Raw genomic sequence first — 23768 nt, 5'->3', positions numbered from 1 at the left:
GCTGCCAGAAAGAAAATGTTCAATAATTGAGGAACCATAGTCAGGCTCACACAAAGTTTAGCAGCTACCACTTTAAAGAGGAGAAAAGCAAGGATTATAGTATTCCAAAAGGCAAAGATATAGGCTCATAATCAAGAATAACTTACCCAGAAAAAGTGAGTATAATCCTTGAGGGGAAAAATAGGCCTTCTTCAATAAGACTTTCAAGCATTCCTAATGAAGAGACCAGAGTTTAGTGTTATAGTTATTCAGTCATTCAGTTGTGTCCTACTCTTCATGACCTCATGGACCATAGAATGCCAGGCCCTTCCATCCTCCATTATTTCCTGAAGTCTGTCCAAGTTCACGTTCAGTGCTTCCATGATGCTATCTATCCATCTTACCCTCTGCTATCTCCTTCTCCTTTTACCTTCAATCTTTCTCAACATCATGATTTTTCCAAGGTCTCCCATCTTCTCATTATGTGGCCAAAGTATTTAAGCTTCAGCTTCAGTATTTGATAATTTTTGTTTATGGCAATTTATAGATTCAGAAGCTAAATTATTCCTGATCCTACTCCTTTCTAGAGACATCCCTCTGGCGAGTTGGAAGAAAATTCCTTTCTAAGAATTCAGTTTGTCTAAAACTTGGCTTGACATCTTTGTGCAAATGTCTAGACCAGGGTAATTTCTAAAACTCGACATCCTTTAATTCAGTATTTGACCTTCTAATGAATCATCTGAATTAATTTATTTAAGTATAAGTTGACTGATTTGATCTCCTGTAAGGACTCTCAAAAACCTTATTCAGCACCACAATTCAAAAGCATACGTTCTGTGATGCTCAGTTTCATTATAGTTCAACCCTCAATGGCCATACATTACTACTAGAAAAACTATAGCTTTGACTATACAAACTTTTGTTGGCAAGGTGATGCCTTTAGTATGCTGCTTTTTAGTATACTGTCCAGATTTTCCATAGTTTTCCTTTCAAGGAGCAAGCGTCTTTTAATTTCTTGGCTGAAGTCACTAACTGCAGTGATCTTTCAGCCCAAGAATACAAAATCTGGCACTGCTTCCATTTTTTTCTCCCTCTATTTGCCAGGAAGTAATGGGACCAATTGTCATGATCTTAATTTTTTTTTTTATGTTGAGCTTAAAGACAGCTTTTATACTGTCCTCTTTCATTCTCATCAAGAAGCTTCTTAATTCTTCACTTTCTGCCATCAGAGTGTTATTACTTGCATATCTCAGATTGTTATTTCTCCCTGCAACCTTAATTCTAACTTTTAGTTCATCCAGCTTGGAATTTTGCATGATACATTCTGCATATAAGTTAAATAAATTAGGTAGCAATATACGGCCTTGTTGTACTCGTTTTCAAATGTTAAACCAATCAGTTGTTCCATGTTCAGTTCTAACTGCTGCTTCTTGACTCACCCTTACCCAGCTCCTGCTGCGTAGGTTCCTCAGGAGACAAGTAAGATGATCACTGCCATCTCTTTGAAGACTTGCTACTTTTTGTTGTGATCCACACAGTCAAAGACTTTATTGTAGTCAATGAAGCAGAAGGACATTTTTTTTTTCTGAAACTCCCTTGCTTTCTCCATAATCTAGTGAATGTTGGCAATTTGGCCTGTAATTCCTCTGCCTCTTCAAAAAACAGCTGGCTCTTCTGGTAATTCGCAGTTCACATATTGCAGAATCCTAACTTGTAGAATCTTAAGCAAAACCTGACTGGTGTGTGAAATGAGCATAACTGTTTGGTAATTTGAACATTCTTTGGTGTTGCCCTTCTTTAGGACTGGGATGTAAACTGATCTTTTCCAATCCAGTGACCATGATTGAGTTTTCCAAATTTGCTGGCATTTTGAGTGCTGCACCTTAACAGCACCATCTTTTAGGATTTTAAATAGTTCAGCTAAAATTCTATCACTTCTCCTGGCTTTATTGCTAGTAATGCTTCCTAAGGCCCACTAGACTTCCTTTTCCAGGATATCTGGCTCTAGATCAGTAACCACACCTTCATGGTTATTGGTGATATCAAAATCTTTCTTGTATAGTTCTTCTGTGTATTCTTGCCACCTCTTTTTAATCTTTTCTACTTCTGTTAAGTCCCTATCAGTTTTGTCTTTTATCATGCCCATTTTTTTTTGCATAAAACATTCCCTTGATATATCTAATTTTCTTGAAGAGTTCCCTTGTCTTTACAATTCTTTTGTTTTCTTCTCTTTGTTTACATTGCTCATTTAAGAAAACCTTCTTATCTCTCCTTGCTATTTTCTGCAATTCTGCATTCAGTTTAGTATATCTTTCCTTTTCTTCTTTCCCTTTTGCTTTCCTTCTTTCCTCAGATATTTGTATTGATAGTTTTTGTATTTGATATTGTATTGATAGTATTGTATTGATAGTTTTTGTATTTGTATTGTATTTGATAGTTTTTTTGCTTTCTTGCTCTTCTTTTTCTTTAGATATTTTTTGTTGCTTCCTGAACAATATTGCGAATCTCTTTCCATAGTTCTTCAGGCACTTAAACCTAATCCCTTAAATCTATCCACCACTTCCACTTCTCATTTATAAGGGATGTTACATAGGTCATAACTATATAGCCTGATGGTTTTCTTCAGTTTAAATCTAAAATTTGCAATAAAAAGTTCATGATCTGATCCACAGTCAGCTCCAGGTCTTGTTTTTATTAGACTTTATAGAGCTTCTCCACTTTTGGCTGCAAAGTATGTAATCAATCTGATTTCAATAATGACTATCTGGTGATGTCCATGTGTAAAGTTGCCTTTTGGGTTGTTGAAAAAAATGTTTTTGCTGTGACCAACAAGTTATCTTGACAAAATTTTATTTGTCTCAGCCCTGCTTCATTTTGTGCTCCATGGCCAAACTTACCTGTTATTCCAATTAACTTTTTTCAACAAACCTGTCACCTCTCAGGGAAGAGAGAGAGAGAGTGAAAGAGGTATATGCTGTTTGTGTGTGGGAAAGAGTCACCCCCTGAAAACCTACTTGGATATATCTGCATTCATTAAAACATTAAAACCACATTTTCATCATAATTTGGAGGAATGCATGGTAAACAGATTTCCTTTCGGTTCACAAATTTAGCCTCTAATGTGCAATGCTGTAAATTTCTGCATAGAGGGAAGATAATTTCCCTCTCATCTCGTTGTTTTTATCTTTGAATTTTCAACCTGACTGGAATTAAGAACACAAAAATGAGATCATATCTTTTTACAAGCTTTGAAACTTTATGTAGAAAAAGTTCCTAGTTTTTTTCTGTCTGCTCTTGAAACTTATCTCACAGTGAAAGTTTAATCAAAGGGTCAGTGGAAGTTGCTGTTAGTTGGGAAGATAAGTTCAACATCAGAATTTCAGTAATTACACATATAGAGAGCTGATTTGGGTATGAAACTTCAACAGTTAATTTAAGTTTACACAATATTTCAAATTCAAAAGATCCTCTCTGGCATCAAGGATGTCGAGTTTTAGAAATTACCCTGGTCTAGACATTTGCACAAAGATGTCAAGCCAAGTTTTAGACAAACTGAATTCTTAGAAAGGAATTTTCTTCCAACTCGCCAGAGGGATGTCTCTAGAAAGGAGTAGGATCAGGAATAATTTAGCTTCTGAATCTATAAATTGCCATAAACAAAAATTATCATAGCCAGACCCAGAATTACCAGAAGCTGAGGGATCCCATAATGATCCTTGGCTACTCAAGGCAGAATTGAGATGTGAGATGTATATCAATAGTGACAGAGACCCTACTCAAGATTTACATTAGACCAGACCTGACAGGAACTACCCAGAAATTCAGACAGGAAGGGTAGACAAGACAATATAAATTACAGACAATCAGACATAGAGGTCTTTTGCTTATTTCCCCATAAGAAATAAAGCAAAAGGGCATAGGATTCAGATGAATCAGTCCTAACTCAAGTATTCACCTAGAAAAAGGTAATGCCCTCCAGTTAAAACACTAAGTTCTCAACCAAGCCCTTGCTTTTGAATTCTGAATCATAGCACCATGCTTCTCACTATATCAATGCTGCTGCTTGACTGATCCCTCAGAGTTCTATGGTTTCTGTCTAATAGGTTATTCAGGTAAAAGAGATAGACAAGACAGACAAATATACAAAACTGACCTGTCTCTGCAATTTCTTAGGTAGTATTTCAACTTCACTGGTCAATCCATTTTTCCTACTCCTAAATCTCTCTAAGTAAAATCTACCTTGTGGGTGCAAGAGAGTTATTGAGCTGAAAAACTTGATTTTGATCTGACCTAGACTGTTACATTTGGGGTGCCAGTAATTGTGAAAGAAATGTCTGAGAATCCATTGATGAGATACTGCTGTAAATCATACAATCAATGACACAGAGATGGGGGGAAGACAGGCTTCAGTGTATACAAAAGTCAGTGAGCTTCAAGCATTAGTTTCAGCAACCTAATATAGGTTTTGGTTACATCAGGATGTAACTTGTTTCTCAGTGTCTCATGGAGTCATTAACTTCCACTTGCCTAATTCTAATTTCTTCTCTTAGCCAATTCTAATTTTTAAGGAGTTCTTTTCTTCATTGAATTTTTGTCTCTCTTTTTCCATTTTGCCAATTCTGTTTTTTAAGGTATTATTTTCTTCAGCATTTTTTGTACCTCTTTACCATGCTGTTGACTGTCTTTTTATAATTTTCCTGCATCACTATAATTTCTTTTCCTTATTTTTCCTTTATCTCTATTATTTGATTTAAGAAATCCTTTTTGAGTTCCTTGAAGAAGTCTTTTTTGGGAGTCTGACCAATTTGCATTTTTTTCTTTGAAGCTTTGCATATAGATTTTTGATTGCTTTTTCTGAGTTTGTGTCTTGATCTTCCCTGTCACTAAAGTAATTTTCTATGGTCAGGTTCTTTTGTTTCAGCCTATTTCTTGACTTATAACTTTATGTTAAAGTTGGGCTGTACTCTTGGATGGAGATGGCACTGTCCCAAGCTTCAGTTTTTTTTGTACTGCTATTTTTCAGAGCTAACTCTGAGGGTCTGTAGGTTTTTGGTTCCTCCAAAGCAGTATGATCTAAGGAGAGGTGTGGTCACTGCTCTCCTGGCCCATGCTCTGGTCTGTGAGTGACCACAAGCATTCTTCTCCATCAGGAAACTATGACCAGGGCCCCTGCACCCCTGAGGCCACAAGTGCTAATGATCTAGTGCTCCTCTTAACCCTGGGACTGTGACCCAGAACTGCATATGGGCAATCTGACAGTGCCAGCAAAGGGTCCCCTGTAATCTCCTTCTGACCAGTTGTCCCACCTCCTTACTGTCTGTGAGTTGAAAGCTCCCAAAGCTGTGGCTGCGACTATTGAGCTGCCTCCAAGTTCTGCTGCTGCCATCCTGGTGTGGCGTGCCCTTCATGGTCTGTTCTGGGTTCCAGGTTCATCCACTACCCCACTGAGATAGACCTTTCCTGCTGACCTCTTAACTTGTCCTGAGCTGGAAAATTCTGTCACCTTGACCTTTTTTTGGTTCTGCTGCTCCAGAATTTGATTTGAAGTGTTACTTTAAAGTTATTTGGAAGAGAATTTGAGAAAGCTCAGGTTTGTCCCTGCTTTTACTCTGCCATCTTGGCTCTGCCCTAGACAATTTCAGAAGCATTTAAATATTTACAAAATTTTCATTGTGCTGATCATTCTTTTCCTTTCCCATCTATTCAACCATCTGTCCTATTGCTCCCCTACTGCTCTCTTCTATTCCATCAAACTGGTCTAAGAAAACAGAAGTATAATGATTCTCTAAATTTTTTCATAGACATAAAAGATACCAAAAGGCAATGGAGTATAATTATTAATTTTTCCCTAGGCCCTTATTTTGTAAACTAGTAACATTTTTGGAGGTCGGTGATAAAATCTAAAGTCTGAGACTTGGGTGTGTTGACTGACAACAAGAAGGAATAATGTATTTAACTTTTCACTGAAGTTTAAAGTAAGGTAACTGCTGTCTCAAGTTCATTTTCATTATAGTGTTAAAAACATAGGTGAAATGTCATTGAAAGGGTTGGCAAAAACACTGGAGTCATAAAATACTAGATTCATAACCTGATTTGGAATATGTGGCATAATGAACAATGACTCAATAAGTATTCATTAAGATCCTATGCTGTGCCAGGTTCTGTGCTACGCTTTGGCGTTACAAAGACAAAAATGAAAATGTCCACACCCTCCAGTGACTCCCTTCTCTGAGCTTCGAGTAAAGTAAAGTAGGCTTTTTGTAAAGTAGGGAGGATGTTATGTGACAGGCTTTCAGCTCAATATAGGGGAAAACTTCCTACAATCAGAGCTGTTCAGAAGTAGCAATGCTTAGAGGATTAGGCCATGCTTGGAGACAGTAGATTCTCCATCATGGAAGACCTTCTAGCAGGAGCTGGTTGACCATTAGATCCCTTCTGAGATTCTTTGTAATGCTGTGATTCTGTGATACTGGGATACAACATGAAGCTGCTAAGAAGAATGCCTCTGTGAATTTTAAATTGCTATAGATGTGTGAGTTGGTGTTATTTTCAATTTTACTTTGTAGGTTTCAAATGGCATAAATCAACATGTAGGTCATCAGCAAGCACTTATTAAGCTCTTACCAGGCATGGTGCAATGTGCTAGGATTCAAAGAAAGGGGAAAAAAATAACCTTTGTTCTCAAGGAGCTCACAATCTAATGGGGTAGAAAGTATGCAAATGATCATGTACACACAAACTATTTCCAAGAGAAGTTGATAAGGATTTAAGATGAATTTTTTTGAACTTTCAAGTTTCCTTATCCTCCTTATTCAGGAGAACTGGAAATAGAATGCTATTCCACAATTATAAGGAGTAATTGTAATATTACTCCTTTGGATATCCAAATATTTTCATCATATTTATATTTGTTGAGATCTGGTACCTTCTTTGGGTGGCTTTGCGGAGGTGTAGTAAAAAATGTAGGTTTAGGGGAAGGTCATCTTATTCTTTAGCTGGTGGAGCCCTGCTACTCACATTTTTAATCTTAAAGAGTTTTCAAATCCTCTCTAGAGGATTCTGGATTCTAAGAATAGTAGCTAGCCATAATGAGAGGCAGCATGGCTTAATAGGAAGTAAGCCCTGGAATGACAGAAATCCAGAATCCAGAATCCAGAATCCAGAATGAGAGAAGTCCTATCTTTGACACATATTGATTCTGTGACCCTGGGTAAGTCACTAATTACTCAAGGACCTAGACAACTCTAAGAATATAAGCTGCAGACCAGTTCTGACCTGCATTCTTCATCAAAAAGAATTCCCTACACTAATGAAATCAAAGATCTGTACCAACTCCTCACTCTCCAAAAAAAAACATAGTCATGCTCGAATATGACTTGAGCCAATGATACCCAAATATTTTGAATTAATAATATATTAAATATTTCTTAGTAAAACATGTAGTTCTGATCACATTTTGTTGTTGTTGTTCAATTCAGTCGTGTCTGACCCTTCATGACCTCATTTGGGGTTTTCATGGCAAAGATACTAGAGTGGTTTGCCATTTCCCTCTCCGGTAGATCCATATTGTCAAGCAATCAGAAATTAAATGACTTGCCCAGGGAAACATAGCTCGGAAGTGTCTGAGACTGGATTTGAACTCAGGTCTTCTTGACTAGAGGACCAGTGCTGTATCCAGTGAGCCATCTGCTACCTCATTGCATAACATCACCCTTAAGAGAAAGAGCACATTGGAACTTTATCTAGGTGAGGGGATCTTTCATCATGAATTTGACTATCATTACTGTGGATGTATATTTATTTCCTGTCTAGAGTCTGGTCATATTGGCTTAGACCATAACGGGGTAGGAGTAAGACAGCCTTTTTTTCTTTGATATCTTCCCTTGGAACACACACAGCAAGAGCCCTCTTGAATCCAAAAGGAAGATTCTTGCACAGATGTGTAAGGTCTTGCTGTTCATTTCCTTCAGTCTTTAGCCTTTCCTGTTCATGTATTTGCTTCCCTCCTATGTTTTGGATACAACAAGGCACACATTAGCCAGATTCAATATTGTAATGAAATCTTTTTTCCCAGCATTCACTTTATATTTTTGTAAGGTAAGAACAGACCTTCTTTTTGGCAGTGTTAGAAATGCCATGTGTTAGAAGGAAGGAAGGAGAAAGAGTTTGAAATAATATGTATGTGCTAATTGGGAGACAGTAAGTCTAGTTGGACTTCCACTCTATATTCTTCATAAAGCCTGGGTTGTAAAGTCAGATTTTCACCTTGAGCTCTGGAAGGGATATTCATCTTTAAATAAATCCATTTATGGTACATGCACAACAAGCTATTAAGATCTTTAGGCCCTGGAAAAGCCTAGCTCCTTAACTCTCAGAGAGGAGATACTCATTCCAGCAACAATTGGTGCTCATAAAATAAAATGCCAAAAAGCCTGTGTAGGCTTGAATGCCTGGGGATTAAAGGGGCAATCACATGAGCCTCTATTAATCTTGGACTCTCAGAGCTGGAGAAATCAACTACTAGTATTTTATTTATCTTCACAGGATTGGCCTTGAACTTGTGAAGTTTGTCATTTTTTTAATGGTGCATCAATCTATTTGTCTATACCCTCCACACATCCCTTCTTTGACACCTTTCCTTATGATTACTCTTCAAATTCTCTTCCCTCCTGTCAATGCCTGCTCTCCTAAAATGGTATGATATAGCCTCATGTGAATTTTAGTGTGTTATTCTAATTGCAAGTCTTTTAAAAAATATTGTGTAATGAAAGGGTTTGTCTCCAGTTAGAGCACTGTAAGCTATGGTTGAAGAGGCAAAAAGGACAACAGGCAGGGGGAACCTTTCATGCAGATAGCATGCCTAGATTAGTCTACTCCCTAATCTATTCCCAAAGAGCTCAAAAGAGGCAAGCTGTGAGCTTTTCTGTGTTCTAAACTGCTACAACCAGACCTTGGAGACAGAGAATCTTGCTTCAATTTCTGACTCTGCTACTTGGGGTTTATAATTTCATGGAAGTAGAAGGGACCTTGGAAGACACTTGATCTAATCCAACCTATGATTTTGTAGCTGAGCAAACCGATACCCAGAAAGGCAAAGTCACATGCTCAAAGCATACAGGAAAAAACACTCAGAATTCTCTATACTAACAAATTACCTATACCATAAATGTATATAAAGTGACATACTATACACATGTCAGCTATTATTATTTCCATAGTGTTTTATGTTTTGCAAGGCATTTTTCTCATAACAACCCTGTGATGTAGGCAATGCAAGTATTGTTATTCCCTATTTACAGACACAGAAACAGGTTTAAAGAAGTTAAATGAATTATTAGGTGCCATGGAGCTAGTGGTGGAAAAAGAGAACTTGAACTCAGAGTTCTTTTTCCTCTAAGTCTAGTACTCTTTTCACTATAATATGTTACTCTTTTAAAAAGTGACTAGATTATTTCTTCACAAGAGCCACAATGTCATATAGATAATATAGGGGATAGCCTATGTGTTATAATTTGAAGGTCATAAGGAAAATTTATTTATTTATTTATTCAGAAGTAAAATATAGATCTGTCATAGAAACCTGATGTTCTCCCATTCATTTCTTTAGAGTAAGGTATTTTCCTCTCTTCTTTCTCACACTTAAAATATATCCTTTCTGTATCCTAAGAGTAACATTAACTATTAGCTAGTATTATTTGTAAATATGCCTTAATAGTAATTAATTTAGCAGCTACTTTCCAAATCTGAGATTAGTGTTAATAGAGAGATAGCATGGTGTAGTGGGAAAGAGCAGTAAATTTAGAGTTAATGGGTTTATATACTCCAGTTTTGCTAATATTACCTGTGTGAACTTGAATTAAGTTAGTTTATGTCTCTACGCTTCAATTTCCTCATTTTCTCAATGAGGGCATTGGGTTAGATGACCTCTAAAGTATCTTGCACTTTTAAATCCTATGAGCTTTAAAACCCCAGACTTCAGAGACATTACAGAAAGATGACATTGTTAGGAATCTATGTTTATTTAGCTTTGTAAAACTTGTATTGTGATAAGAGATCAGGACCTGAAGACAAAGATCATTATGATCTTAGTCACAAACGATCTATGAGATTAATGAAGACTCCCAGTTAATGAAGGCCCCAATTTGGTTAACATCAGGAGAATTTATTATGATGAATATACATTTGAAAATTTAAGAGTTATTCAAGTTATCAAGATAAAATTTATTATTTTGCTCTGCATTGCATTTTATTTCTGCTTGTTCAATTGGAAGATCTTAACCTGGGGCTTTTAAACCTATGTGGATTTATGCTAATAAAAATTTTTTTTTTAAATCTGAATTTTGTATAATTGACATATCTTCTCGCCATCATGTTGATACTGACATATACTTGCTGATGTGTATTGTGAGGAACAAGAATATTACAAATACAGAGGTAGCAAATCATAGATTAGCAATCATGAAAACTTAAAAGCATTCTATCTTTGTCAAGATGTCCTAAGGTGATATTTCTCAAAATACAGTCAAGAATGATGGATAGATAGGAAATAAAGGAAAATTAATAATTTCAGTCTCTTATAAAAGAAAGGAAGGAGGGAGGAAGGAAGGAAGGAATAAAGGAAGGAAGGGAGAAAGGGAAGAGGGGAGGAAAGAAAAGATAAGGCAGAATATTGTGTGTAATTTTGCTATCTATATTCACTGAGATGGAGCAGAATCCAAGTCATAAAGAAATTTCCTGCAGATCATGAGGTGCTCTGGTTCCCTATGTTCGTGGATAACCTGAAGCTTCACAACATTGCAGAACCTCTTGGAAAAGACCCACAAAAATGTTTCGCCAATCATCTACAAAGGAACTATCAAGTGGGCAAAGAATGTCTATTTTCCAGACTTCGAAAAGTTGTTCAGTAATAATGTACCTATGTGCATGTCCATCAGTAGATATATCTGGAGCATAGTATAAATGAAATATTTGGTGGATCCAGAATTAAGAGGACAGTGCTAGATTGACTTTAGGAAACTGCAAATCTATTTTAATAACCCACAAACTTCTAGAAACAAAGAGCCATTTTTTAATATTGAAATTTGCAAAGGCTCATATTTTTAATACTAATATTTTGCTTGTACTGTATGGCTCCACAACATGGAACATAGCAGTCTCCAAAAAATTAAAAATAAATGCCACATAGAACATAATGGAGAGATGTGTGATGAGTGTGAACTGGCTGTAATATTTAACAAAAAGGAATTTTGAAGAACAGGAATAAAGGAAGTCCTCAGGGAATGATGATATAATGTCATCAGCATGCTAGAAAAAAAGATGGGGTGGTCACATGAAAATGATAAAGAGTAGCCCATGACAGCATAAATGCTCTAATAGTATTCACATAATATCATGAAAAAGTGAAGAAAACCTCTGACACGTTAGGTAGACCAGCGCTTCTTAAACTTTTTCCTCTTGCAATCCCTGACCCTGTATGGGGTCACAACCCACAGTTTAAGAAGTGCTGGAGTAGACCACTTATAGGGAACTTATGAGAGGACATGGACAAGAGTCACACAAAGGACAGGTATGGCTAGATTGTGATCTCTGTTGTCAGAGGCAACATTCAATACTATGAGATACATTGAAGAGTTTGAGTGTTTAATTTTTCCTCTTTTTCTTCTCTTCAGTCGTTTTTAGTCATGTCTGACTCTTCGTGACCCCATTTGGGGTTTTATTGGCAAAGGTACTAGAGTAGTTTGCCATTTCCTTCTCTAGTTCATTTTAGAGATGAGGAAACTGAGGCAAACAGAGCTAAGTCACTTGCCCAGGGTCACACAGCTAGTAAATGTCTTTGGCCACATTTGAACTCAGAAAGATGAGTCCTCCTATTAATTACTTATTATGTGCCCTCAGGCACTGTGCTAAGTATTGCAGATACAAAGAATGACTAAAATATTTCTTACTCGGGAGAAACTTACATTCTAATGAAGGAGACAACATAAATAATTAAGTGTTTATAAGAGATATATATATATATACATGAATTAAATGGAAATAACTTATACTTGAATTCTTTTCTCTAGGAATGTTAGTACCAACATGTTCTTGGTGATTTGGAGGAGAAGATAGGATTTTAAATCCATCAGTAGAAATCCAGAGAGATGTTTCATTAAGATTGTTATTTTGTTAAAATAATTCCTATGAAATGTCCACTAAGTTAGAGGAACATAACCGATTGATTTCAGAGGTGAAGCTGAGAAAAATGGTTGGAAATTACAGGTCAAAATAAGGAAGGATGTATTAGGAAAGGCTTTGTAATAATGTGAACTAATAAAAAATGAAATTGACCTGATCATGTAGTGAGTTTTCTATTGTTGGAAATTCTGAAGCAGAGAATTAATGAAGGTTGAAGTGTGTTGTAGGAGGGATTTATCTGCTCAAAAGAGAAATCAAACTAGATGTCCTCTGAGATCTCTTCCATTGCTAGGCTATTGTGAGAAGTAGTGTGATATGGCAGGAAGAGTACTGGACTTAAAATCAGGAGAGCTGGGTTTTGAACCCAACCGTGACACTTAACTCTTGCTATGTGATTGTGGTGAAACTGCTTAATCTATCTGTTCTTCCGTTTTCTCACCTGTAAGAAAAGTTTAATATTTATACTATCTAATTCACAAGATTGTTGTGAATAAAATATTTTTTTATATCTCATAGTACTCTATAGATATAAGCTGTTATTTATCTTTGGTATCTAATCTTAAAATCTTAAAATGTTTTAATATCAGATCATTGCTGTTTCATCTTTGTGGAGATCAGTGCCTTTCCTTTTTTCCTTCATCATTTGCTCCATCAGGGCCTTACTATATTTTTCTTTGAGGTTGTACTTACCTTAATCACCAGGTTGGTAAATCAAAGAAAAACAGAAACCAAACCTTATTAAAAAAACAAAAAAACACTCCAAACTCGAAAACTGTATGATGATTATTTCTTTGATATTGGCTCTTGGTCCTATATTTTTCTCAGGAAAATAAAAACACAAGGGAAAATTAAAGGTTGTTTTCTTGTTGCAATGATATTCAAAGTTGAATGAAAAACTGTCTTGTGGGTGATAAAAGAGTAGCTCTGTGTTTCCACTATTGAATGTTGGACTATCCTATTTAGTCATTCCTCATAAAAATTCAAGAATGTGTTCCTAACTGCAAATAACAAAGTGGCAAGGAAATACATTTTCAAAGTTTTAAATGTTCATAGCCATCACTGAGTACTGGCAGTACTCTGCCATGTCTGAGAGCTCTTTCTGATTTTTAAATAAAGGCAGATTTTGTTCTTACGCTTCCATTCCTACTGTCAAGGTAGCTTGAGAAGGCCTACCCTTTATATTCTTCCAGACACTACTTATGGTGACATTAAGGGGCCAGTGGTAAAAATGACTTCAGAAATAGATCTATGAACTTTGATGATTTGCTTGTTAGATATTGGGTAAGGAAATATTATAAGGCTTTCCTTGGAATTTTTCCATCAGAGCTCATTGGTAGACTCCTCTCTCTTCAAATGACCACCCAAACATCAATTCTAAAACCCGATTTACATAAGATCATAAGATTTAGAGCTTAATGGAACCTTAAAGGTCATAGAGTGCACCCTTTTCATTTTACAAATGAAGAAACTAAGGTCTAAGATTGTTACATGACTTGCCCAAAGTCTGTGACAGAGATGGAATTCAGACCTGGTTTTCTTACTCTAGATCTAGTTTCATTGGTATGCCTTTTCTACATTACATCACTGAAAGTTAAATGGAAAGTAAGAGTCCAACCGAAATATCATCTTTTGTTAGAAGGTGATAGCCATTTTTTGTTCACATGCATTCAGGAGACCTAGGTTGTAATTGCAGCTCTGCCACATATTAGCTGTCATCTTAGGCAATTCCCTTCTCTACTCTGGGTCTCAGTTCCCTCATCTGTGGAATGAAGGAATTGGATTAGATCAGAAATTCTTAATGTGGGGCAAACAAAATTCTAAGAGGGTCCAAGGATAGATTTCTTGGGGGGGGTCAGTTAATTTGGATGGGAAAATTTTATGATAACTATAAAAAAACTGATAAAATTTTGATAACTTCAACATAAATAATTTCCTTTATAATACTATGCATTTTTACGCACTGAAAAACATTATTCTGAGAAAGGATTGATAGACTGATAAGGGATTCATGACACGAAAAAGGTTAAGAAATTCTGAACTTTAGGGTCCCTTTCAGCTCTAGATTTATGATCCTATGAAGTCTTAAGCACAGTAAAGTACCGGATGCTCTTCTGTAGTCCTGAGAGAGCAAACTTATGGAATAGACTCTCTTCAAAGTTTTGACACAGGCGTGATATTTTCCTTAGGAATGCTTTTCATCAGAAATCTTTTCTATTTCATTAAATGTTCATTCCCCTTGCTTCCCCCATAGTTTTTCTGGGTAAGTTGTACTTGGTTATGTGGGATAAGTTTTCTTGGCTGTAAGTCTGTATCCTTTGCTTTCTGTAATATTATATTCCAGACTCTCTACTCCTTTACAGAAGTGGCTGCTAAATTATGTCTGATCCTGACTATGGCTACTTGATAGTTGAATTCTTGCTTTCCAGGTGCTTGAAGTATTTTTTTTTTAGTTTGACTAGAAGTTCTGGATTTTGGCTAAAATGGTTTTGAGGTTTCTTTTAGGAGATGACTAGTGCATTCCTTCTTTACCCTATGTTTCTAAGGAATCTGGACAGTTTTCTTTTTTCTTTTCTTTCTTTTTTTCTTTTTTTTTTTTGTCATGGCTTTCAGTAATTTTTAAATTTTTTCTCCTTGACCTGTTTTCCAGGTCAGTTATTTTTGCTATTGAGATACCTTACATTTTTTTCAACTTTTTTTAGACCTTTTGATTTTGTATTAATATTTCTGAATGTCTCATGGAGTCATTGGTTTAAACTTGGTCCATTCTAATTTTCCAGGAATTTGTTTCTTAAGTACGCTTTTGTGACTCTTGTGACAAACTATTAATTCTTTTCCCAATTCTTTCTCCATAACTCTCATTTTTAAAAAATTTTTTCCTCTAATGCTCTCATTTTATTTATAAAAACATTTTTAAACTCTTTTAAAACTCTTGCTTTAGCTCTTGCAGGAATTCTAGTTGAATATGCGACCAAGCTTTGTTTTTCTTTGAGGCTTTGCTTGTAGTTGCTTTCAAGTATTATTTTTTTTTCTTTTGGGTTTGTGCCTTGAGTGTCCCTGTCTCTGTTTTATGTTGAGATTCCTTTTTTTTTTTGCTTGCTTGCTCATTCTTCTAGCCTACTTCCTGACTTCAGACTCGATACTAGGGCTAGTCTCTGCACACTTCTGGAGGGAAGGTCTGGACTTATCCTGTTGTTGCTTTCTAGAGGTATTGAGTGTTGTATCATCCTAGGATCTCAGGAACATCCTGAAAGCTTCCAGTATCCCAAAGTGGTCTGAATCAGGGAAAAGTTTAATTGCTTTCCCCCTGGTTTGTGCTCAGCCGGATTCTGGCCTGAGTTTGGGTGTGAGCAATAGTAAATGGCTGCTAGAGTCAGCCACTATCGTTCAGCTGGAAGACTCAGCTGGTGCAGAATAATAGAACTGTAGTTCACTAATGGTCTGTGGTTTCTGTTCTTCTTTCTTCTTCATATTCCAGACTAGTCTGAAAGCTGAAACTCAGACCCTGCTCTACTCTTTTTTTTTTTTTAGTGAGGCAATTGGGGTTGAGTGACTTGCCCAAGGTCACACAGCTAGTACGTGTCAAGTGTTTGGTCTGAGGCCGGATTTGAACTCAGGTCCTCCTGACTTCAGGGCCAGTGCTCTATCCACTGCGCCACCTAGCTGCCCCCCTGCTCTACTCTTGGGATCTGAGAAACCAACTGCTACTTACTTCAGAACTTGTTCCTTGATAGATTCACAGCCCACAAGCTGCGGACACTCCTTACCGTGGAACCGCTCACATAGATGCAGTTCCCCTCGTTGGTTGGCCAGGGATCTGTGACTTAGAACTGGGTAGTGGGTGACAAAGCTGCCAGGTGGCACCTCTTCCTGCACCCCGTGCTCAGCGGTGCAGTGTGTGATGGGTCTCCTGCTTGCCCCAGTTCACATTCTCTCCCTGGACTCAAGCCCCCAGTCTGCAGCCCAGTCCCTAGTGTATGCAGCCCCTCTTAGTCTGTCTTCCTATGCTGAGCTGGACTGGAAAAATTACAGCGACTTTTCCTTGTATTTCACCATCAGGATTCCCTCTTGTTTTTTCAAAATCTATTTGGAGAAGAGGTTTGTTTTTTTTTTCTTTTGGGGGGGGAGTTTGGAGAAAATCTGCTGTCTTATGGAATAGATCCTTGTTCCATAGCATTTAACCTACTTGAGCCTTCTGGAATCCTGACCTGGCTGTGAGGAATGGAAAAAAAGAAAGTGACAAAAAATTTTATAGCACAGGTTTCATTTCTCAAATTCAAGATTCGTCTTCAGGCCAATAATTTTATCATTATTGTATTTTCCTCCATCATTTAAACTGTCTTCTTTCTTGCTCTTATTATATATTTCTTGAATAGAACTTACGTATTCCTACTTTTTTTTGGATTCACCTTGCCTTTAGAGGCAGCTGGTAAGATAGTAAATAGAGTACCAGGCCCAGAGTCAGGAAGACCTGAGTTCAGAATACAGCCTTAGACATTTGCTTGCTGTTTGACACTAAGTTACTTACCTTCTATTTAAGTCACTTAATCTTCTGTTTGGAGAAACTTCAGTTTCTGCAAATGTAAAATGGAGATAATAATAGCACCTACCTCTCAGTGTTGTATTTAATGATATATTTGCAAAAAGCACTTAGCACAGAGCCTAGCACCTAATAAGCACTATAGAAATTCTTATTTTCTTCACTCATTCACCATATAAGCTCCTAAAAGACTGTACAAATTCTTAGGCTCCTCACATATGTTCTAGAATGCTTAACATAGTACATTTGTTCAGAGTAGAAATTCATTGATAGTGATTGAAGTATTATTTTTAGAAAGTAAGGGAGCAGAGAAATGAAATAAATGGAGTTCTGTAAGTGTTTCATAAAAGGGAGGTGAGGAAAATCAGAGACTAACCAGAAAATTCTACCCATAAATCTGATTAAAAGAAACCATGTTTGGGACTGGCTCCATGGAAAGTTAGTGAAGCAGCCTCCAAAGTTTACAGATAATTAGTGTTTGAATATATCAAGATTCATCTCTTCCTTTTATTTCAGTTAATCTGAAAAAGCACCATGCACTTCAATTTAAGATCAAGTCACTTGAATAAGATCTCTTTTAAAATCAATTTCTTGTCTGCTCTTAGGAATCCTCTGCCATCCTCCCTTCATATTATGCCATTTAGATAACATCCATAGACTATATTATCTTTTCCTCTCTTCTTAGGGAGATCAGTCAAAGCTATAAATTCACTGTATATAAAATGTTTATGAATATTTTAAGGTGAAAATGACCAATGAATGTGATCTGAAATTCTTTCAAACAAATTGGCAATACACAACACCTTTAGGATCATTAGCCTGAGTTAGGAAATCTCTTATAATACTACATGCCTTATTATTACCATAATTTAGTGTTTTTGACATATATTAGATACTGTCTTGAGTGTATAGATCATATGAATGTCCTAGAGAGATATGTACTTTGTTAACAGATGCTATCTTAATAGTCATGCCACTTTGCCTCTGCTGCTTTGCCTGGTTTCAATTCCAGGGAAAAAGATGCTTCTTCCACTTCTAAACTCACCACTATGTTGCTTACTCAAGCCTTGATTAACATCACCTCCCTCAGTCTTCTCTCCTCTCTGATTAGAGAGCTGGACGATGGAATACCAAACTCCTCCCAGTGTCTGCCTTTATAGAGGGCAGAAACTGGATTTTCAATTCACTCCACTTTGCATCTGCTGCTCTTCCTGGTTCCATTTTCACAGAACAAGATGCTTCTGCTCTGGGTGCTCTCTGGTGTCCTGCTCCTTGTGCCCCTTCCACTTTCGTTCCTCCTTATATGTGTTCTCTCTCTCTTTAGATTGTAAGCTTCTTGAGGGTAAGGACTGTTTTTTATTAATTGTAGCCCAGTGCTTAGCACAGTGTCTGGTACATAGTAGGTGCTTAATAAATGTTTATTGGATCAGATTGGACCTTGGATGGGATTGAGATGATCTTGGGCTCTAGTTGTTAAAAAGCACTGGACGCAAAAAAGAAAAGAAAATGTAAAGATGAAACAGAATTGACCATCTCTAAGCTATATGAGTAACTGACTTTGCTTTAAAACTAGAGGTCAGAGTTCAGTAGAGGGGCTAAGATACTGCTGTTAATTCACAAGGTGATGGGAAAGACAAAGGGAAGAGAAATCACAGGGACTTCTGGACTTAGCTATGACGTCTCCCACTGTTGCCTGCTTCACTGTTGCCTTTGATCCTTTAAAACAGTAAAAAGTTTCTATGACAGGCATTTCTTTTAACTTTTATTTATTTTGTCTTTTAGGTAGACAAAAAAATAATTCGAACTGAAATAGGAGTCCTTCTTCGCCTTTCACATCCAAACATCGTAAGTGATTTTCCACCCTTGTAATTTGAATTATTTCCAGAGCCTAAGTATAGATTTGCCCTGCACCTTCTGTTAATGAAGGGGATTAGGAGTCTATTTGTGGCAGGCCTAGTCCAGCTATTTTCTTTTTTTGACCACATTTATGACTGATACAAAATCGGTGACTGAAACAGACTTATAATAATTCATGGTGGTAAATATGACTCAAACTAGCAGATCAGCTACAGAAGTTCATTCATTTCAAGTACAAATTTCATGCCTTAAATTATTGTCCAAGATGGATAACATGTTGCCATCTAATCACTGAGCATTTAGTGAGTGTGTTTTTTTCTTCTTCTAGGAACCACTCCATTTCTCTAGATCCATAGATCCCGAAACCCTGAACAGACACCCCCATCCTCCCCACCTGTCCTTTATACTCTTTTATAATTAGAAATCTTCAAGTCTACTTTATATTGAAATTTTTAATTTCCAAAGTGCCTTGAAAAATCATTCCTAACTTCAGATTGAATGCTGAATAGTTGAAGCAGTCAGTGCACCATGTTAAGTATTGGGGACACAGACAAAAAAAACCCAACCACATACACCTGAAAGATCTACTCACCTTTTGGGGGTGATATAATGGAAAGAACATTGGACTGAGAATAAAAGAACATGAGTTCTAGTTCTAGATCTGCTCCTAACTAGCCTTAGTTTATTCACCTGTGAAATAAGTGGGTTAGATTAAATTACTTTTGAGATCTATTTCTATTTCTAACACATTATAGTTTTGTGATGACTATATTTAGTGTACAGAAACTGTGTACACAATAAAATGCTATATAAATGTAAGTAAATATTATTATTGTTATCTTTTTAATCTTTTTTCCCCACTGGATTTAAGATAGAAATGACCCTGGGACAAATAGTTATCCTTCTATTATTTTGTTATATTCATTTTTTTCTATAGCCTATTACACTGGTAGATGAAGAAAATTAAATTAACACTACTTTGATTCTATATTGCTTTAATTTTTTATTGTAATTGAATCTGCATATGCCTAAAGTTACCTTTCTATGTTCTTGAGTTGACTTCAAGAATTTAGCTTGCCCTCTGCTAGTTTAAAACAATAGTTAAAAGAAAAGTTGTTATCTCTCATACTAGTAGCCCCTGGGATACCTTCAGGACATTTTTTTTTTTGTTATCTTTATGCCTCACAAGTTGACTTGGTACCACCCCCAAAAGATATAGCATCTATCCTTGCCTATCCTTGTACAATTCATGGAGTTTTTATGTCTTCCAAGAAGACAGCAAGTCTGTGAGTTATGATCCCCTGGCAAAGATCACCAGATGTGAGTGGATCCCATAAAACAATTATTGTTCCTTAATTGTCAAAGAGGGGCATAATGTGAATGCCAGCTCACCTTTCTTAGTATAGCCAATCAAAATATTCCTGCCCCAAACTTACAACTTACCACTTTTTTCTCCATGCCTACCAAGACCCCTTCTTTGTTGTGCACCAATAAAGAGGGTGCTTTTCTTTTCACTGGGGTCATTAGCTTTACTGAGGTTGTCAGTCTGACTTACTTTGTTAACAGTTATATGCGTCACTGTTAATAAAATTATTTTGTTCAGAGCTCTGTACCTCAGTTTACCTTTATTAATTTTATTTGCCACATGAATAAGATATTTGCTTTTTGTTGAATAGAAGTATTAAGATATAAACTTATTTTCTGTAGAGTCATTGAAAGCATCATTTTTACAATTCCATATGATTTTTAGATCCTTCTCTCAGTTCTCTATACTTTGAAAGCTTTTTATTCCATGTGGTTTAGAGATTGTTAATATTATGAGTATATGGATTGGCTTCATTATTATCTCAAGTGAGCATCTGTCTAAGATAAAGTACTTACGAAGATTCACAGGATCACAGAATCTCAGAGTTGGAAGGAATGTCAGAAGCCATTGCGTCTAACTCCTACCTGAACCAGAATCCCCTCAATGGCATAACTGGCAAGTAGTCATCCAGCCTTTGTTTGAAGATCTCTAGTGAGGTGGGAGAGGCCCAGTATCTCCTGACATTAAAATGTCTCAGAATTGTGTTAAATTATGTCCATCCAAAGCACTGACTTAGACAGTTTGGTCAAAAGCTTTTTTGAATGCCTGTCTCTATGAGGCCAAAAATAATTTGTGCCATCAATATGCTGAAGATATTGCCATAAGGATTTCTCCTTCCCATGCTCTGAGAAAGCTGCGGAGCCTGAAATACCTGTGTGGAATGCTTAAGATTAATGGTTAAGTGCTTAAAGGCTAGTCATTGTTCTGAGCTATTCATTTACAAAGAGCTATCCATCCATCAATTTCTGGATATAAGCCAGGAAGCTGAGGGGGAAAATATTCCTTTAAGCTGATTTGATTATCTTAAAATAGGTCAATTTTCATTTTTTTTAAACAAACATTCTAGTTTGTCTCCAGTTGTATGACCACTGATTTTTTTCATTTTTAGTACATTTTCAGGCCATGATGTAAACAGAGATTTTGTTTAGTGTTTGTCCCTTCTACTCCCATTCCCCATTCACTCCACGCTCTCTGATTTCAAAGTAGGCTTTTGATTCCCTAAAATAACATGGCTTAGTATAGTTCAGAAATATCTTTCTAGAAGAGTTCTGAAACTGGATAGTTTGTTTAAATAAAGAGGACATCTGAGATCTGTGATCTTCAGTATGCCAGGTAAAAGCTTCTCTATGAAGATAAGAGGAAGAAAAGGTAATAAGCAATTAGTAAGCACATAGTATGTGCTTGGCTAACTACTTCTCAAATACTATCTCATTTAATTCTCACAACAACTCTGTGAGGTATGTGTTATTATTTGCATTTTACAGATGAAGAAACTGAGGCAGTTAGAGGTTAAGTGACCTCCCCAGGGTCACACAACTAGTATGTGTCTGAGATCAGACTTGAATTCCAGACGCAGTGGCAATATTCACTGTACCACCTTCCTACCTCTGATAAAAGTCAGAGGAGTTTGACTCTGTTTTGACCAACTTTATTGCAAGGGAGTGGCAAATGAATTCTTTGCAATAAAACTAAAAACCTCTGTTAACTTATCATTTACTACTATTTTGGTGTTGATGGAATGTTCCTTTAGTTTCAGTTAACTCCCCAGGATATAGTATTAGGAAAGGTGAAAATAATGAACTTGTGACTTTTTATGCTTCTCTGCAGATAAAACTAAAAGAGATATTTGAAACACAAGCAGAAATCAGCCTGGTTCTGGAATTGGTCACAGGAGGGGAACTGTTTGATAGGTGAGTGGTCTATGGAAGTCAATTCTCAGAAAAGTTTATATTTTGGACCACAAAAAAGCATCCAGGGAGAATTTCTTATGTTCATCCATCCATCCATCCATCCATACATCCATCCATCCATCCATTCATCCATCCATCCATCCATCCTTTCATCCAATATTTATTAAACATTAACTATGTACTGAAAAATCTAATAGAGGGATAAGGCACAAACACAGTGGTGACTCACAATAATATATAATCAGCTTATTAGAGAGGTGCAGAATAAAGATTTATGTGAGGTTTGTGTGGGAAGATTGTAGTAATAAGAAAAACATAGACTGTTTAGTTAATTTGCATATCATTTATTTGGAAAGTCCTCTAAAGAAAATTTTTTTTTTAAAAAGATATTTCTACTGAAATAAATTCTCACCAGGGAAAAGAATACCACGGAATAATTTGTCAATTGATAGACTCCTAAGAGAATGATTTAGTAGACCAAAATCTATGGAGCTTGGGCGATTAAAGAGAACATTATGACATCTAATTATACTGGCATATTATAACCAGCTTTATAGTTATGTACAAATGTTATTGCATCTCAGAGGAGAAAATGTAAGGTTAATTGTATCTTATGAGAAAAATGCTATATAATATAAGGAGAAGAACTAGTATTTACCAGTATTCTGTTTATTACAACTCTAATGCTGGATATTCCACTATCCATGGCACTTCCTTTAAATTGTTCAGTTAAGACTCAGTTTTTCTGTGCAGCAGCTTTCTCAGAGCCCTGATCTTGGGGGACTTCAAGTTACCCATTACAGTATATTATATAAATGACTAATTTTGTAAAGTTATGCTTTTTTTTTCCCAAGGGAAGCCGAGAGTTGAGAGTGGATATTGTCCCACAGAAATGTAAACCTAACTTAGCATATTGAAATCATGCATCTTGCCAGCAGAACTCTAACTCTGCCACTATATGAGAAAACAGCGTTACACATTGATTAAACATATTTTCTAACTATCTTTTTTTAGCTAATCCATAAAATTATCTCTAGCTTTTCCTGTACCTCCTATATAGTATTTTAAACACATGAACCAAGTGAATTCCTATAACATAGATATGTGTAATAGATAGATACATAGTCCTTTGTTTCACTTGTTTGTTTCTATTAAAGCCTGTCCACGTTCACATTTTCTCTTTTTATAAAAAGTAGAATAATTTTGGATATGTAGTAGGTAGCCAATTGATTAATTTTAATTAAGCTTTAATTAAATTTAATTAATCAATTATATTAATAAAATGTATTGAAAGTCAATACATATTAAAGCATTGATATTGTTATTTTTATAACTTAGCATTTAATGCTTATCTTACCATATCTTGCTTCCACCTTGTAGAACTTTTCTAGTTATGTAGTCCATGTCTTTTAGACATCTTAGAATCCAGATCTGAGAGCAAAAAGATAAATTGTAAGCTTCTGGAAGTGTATTTACTGTACATAGTAAAATGCCTTTCATGTTATAGGCACTTAATAAAGATTTGTTAATTTGAATTGAATAAACAGAATAAAAGTTTAGGTAATATTCTTTCTATAGCGATCATCTACTTCTCTACCTATCTGTTATGTAAGTTTATCTTTGCATCTGTTACCTATTTCTCTATTATCTGGGTCTATAAGACTCTTTGCTTATCAACGTCTGTCTGTTTCACTCTCGATCTAATCACTCATATCTGTTTCTATGCCTATCACCTATTCTTAGCTATAACAATATGGTAAAAAGAAGAAAGCATATTGGAAATGGAGTCAGAGAGCTCAAATTTCAGCTTTGCTACTTACTAAGCTATGTGATATTGGGTCACTCCAAGCCCCAATATCCTCATTTGTGAAATAAAGGGGTTGAACTAGATGATCTTTAAAGTGTCTTCCAGCATTAATGGATCCATTTCTATAAACATTTT

General features: G+C 36.1%; 1 protein-coding gene across 2 annotated transcripts in view; it reads left to right on the top strand.

Moving 5' to 3' along the window:
• CAMK4 (calcium/calmodulin dependent protein kinase IV) overlaps nt 1–23768 on the top strand; it is a 228562-nt gene that overhangs the window by 60092 nt on the left and 144702 nt on the right. For both annotated transcript variants that reach the window (XR_003569729.1, XM_027869157.1), the window contains exons 3-4: nt 18476–18538; nt 21744–21826. Coding sequence is in view for 1 of the 2 variants with exons in the window: in XM_027869157.1 (XP_027724958.1) it covers nt 18476–18538; nt 21744–21826 (146 nt within the window). In the remaining variant the exon portion in view is untranslated. The remainder of the gene's footprint in view (nt 1–18475; nt 18539–21743; nt 21827–23768) is intronic.

This window comes from Vombatus ursinus, unplaced genomic scaffold (assembly GCF_900497805.2).
Source record: "Vombatus ursinus unplaced genomic scaffold, bare-nosed wombat genome assembly UNPS02014792.1, whole genome shotgun sequence".
Classification (NCBI taxonomy): domain Eukaryota; kingdom Metazoa; phylum Chordata; class Mammalia; order Diprotodontia; family Vombatidae; genus Vombatus; species Vombatus ursinus.
This window is presented reverse-complemented; position numbering and strand designations above follow the sequence as displayed.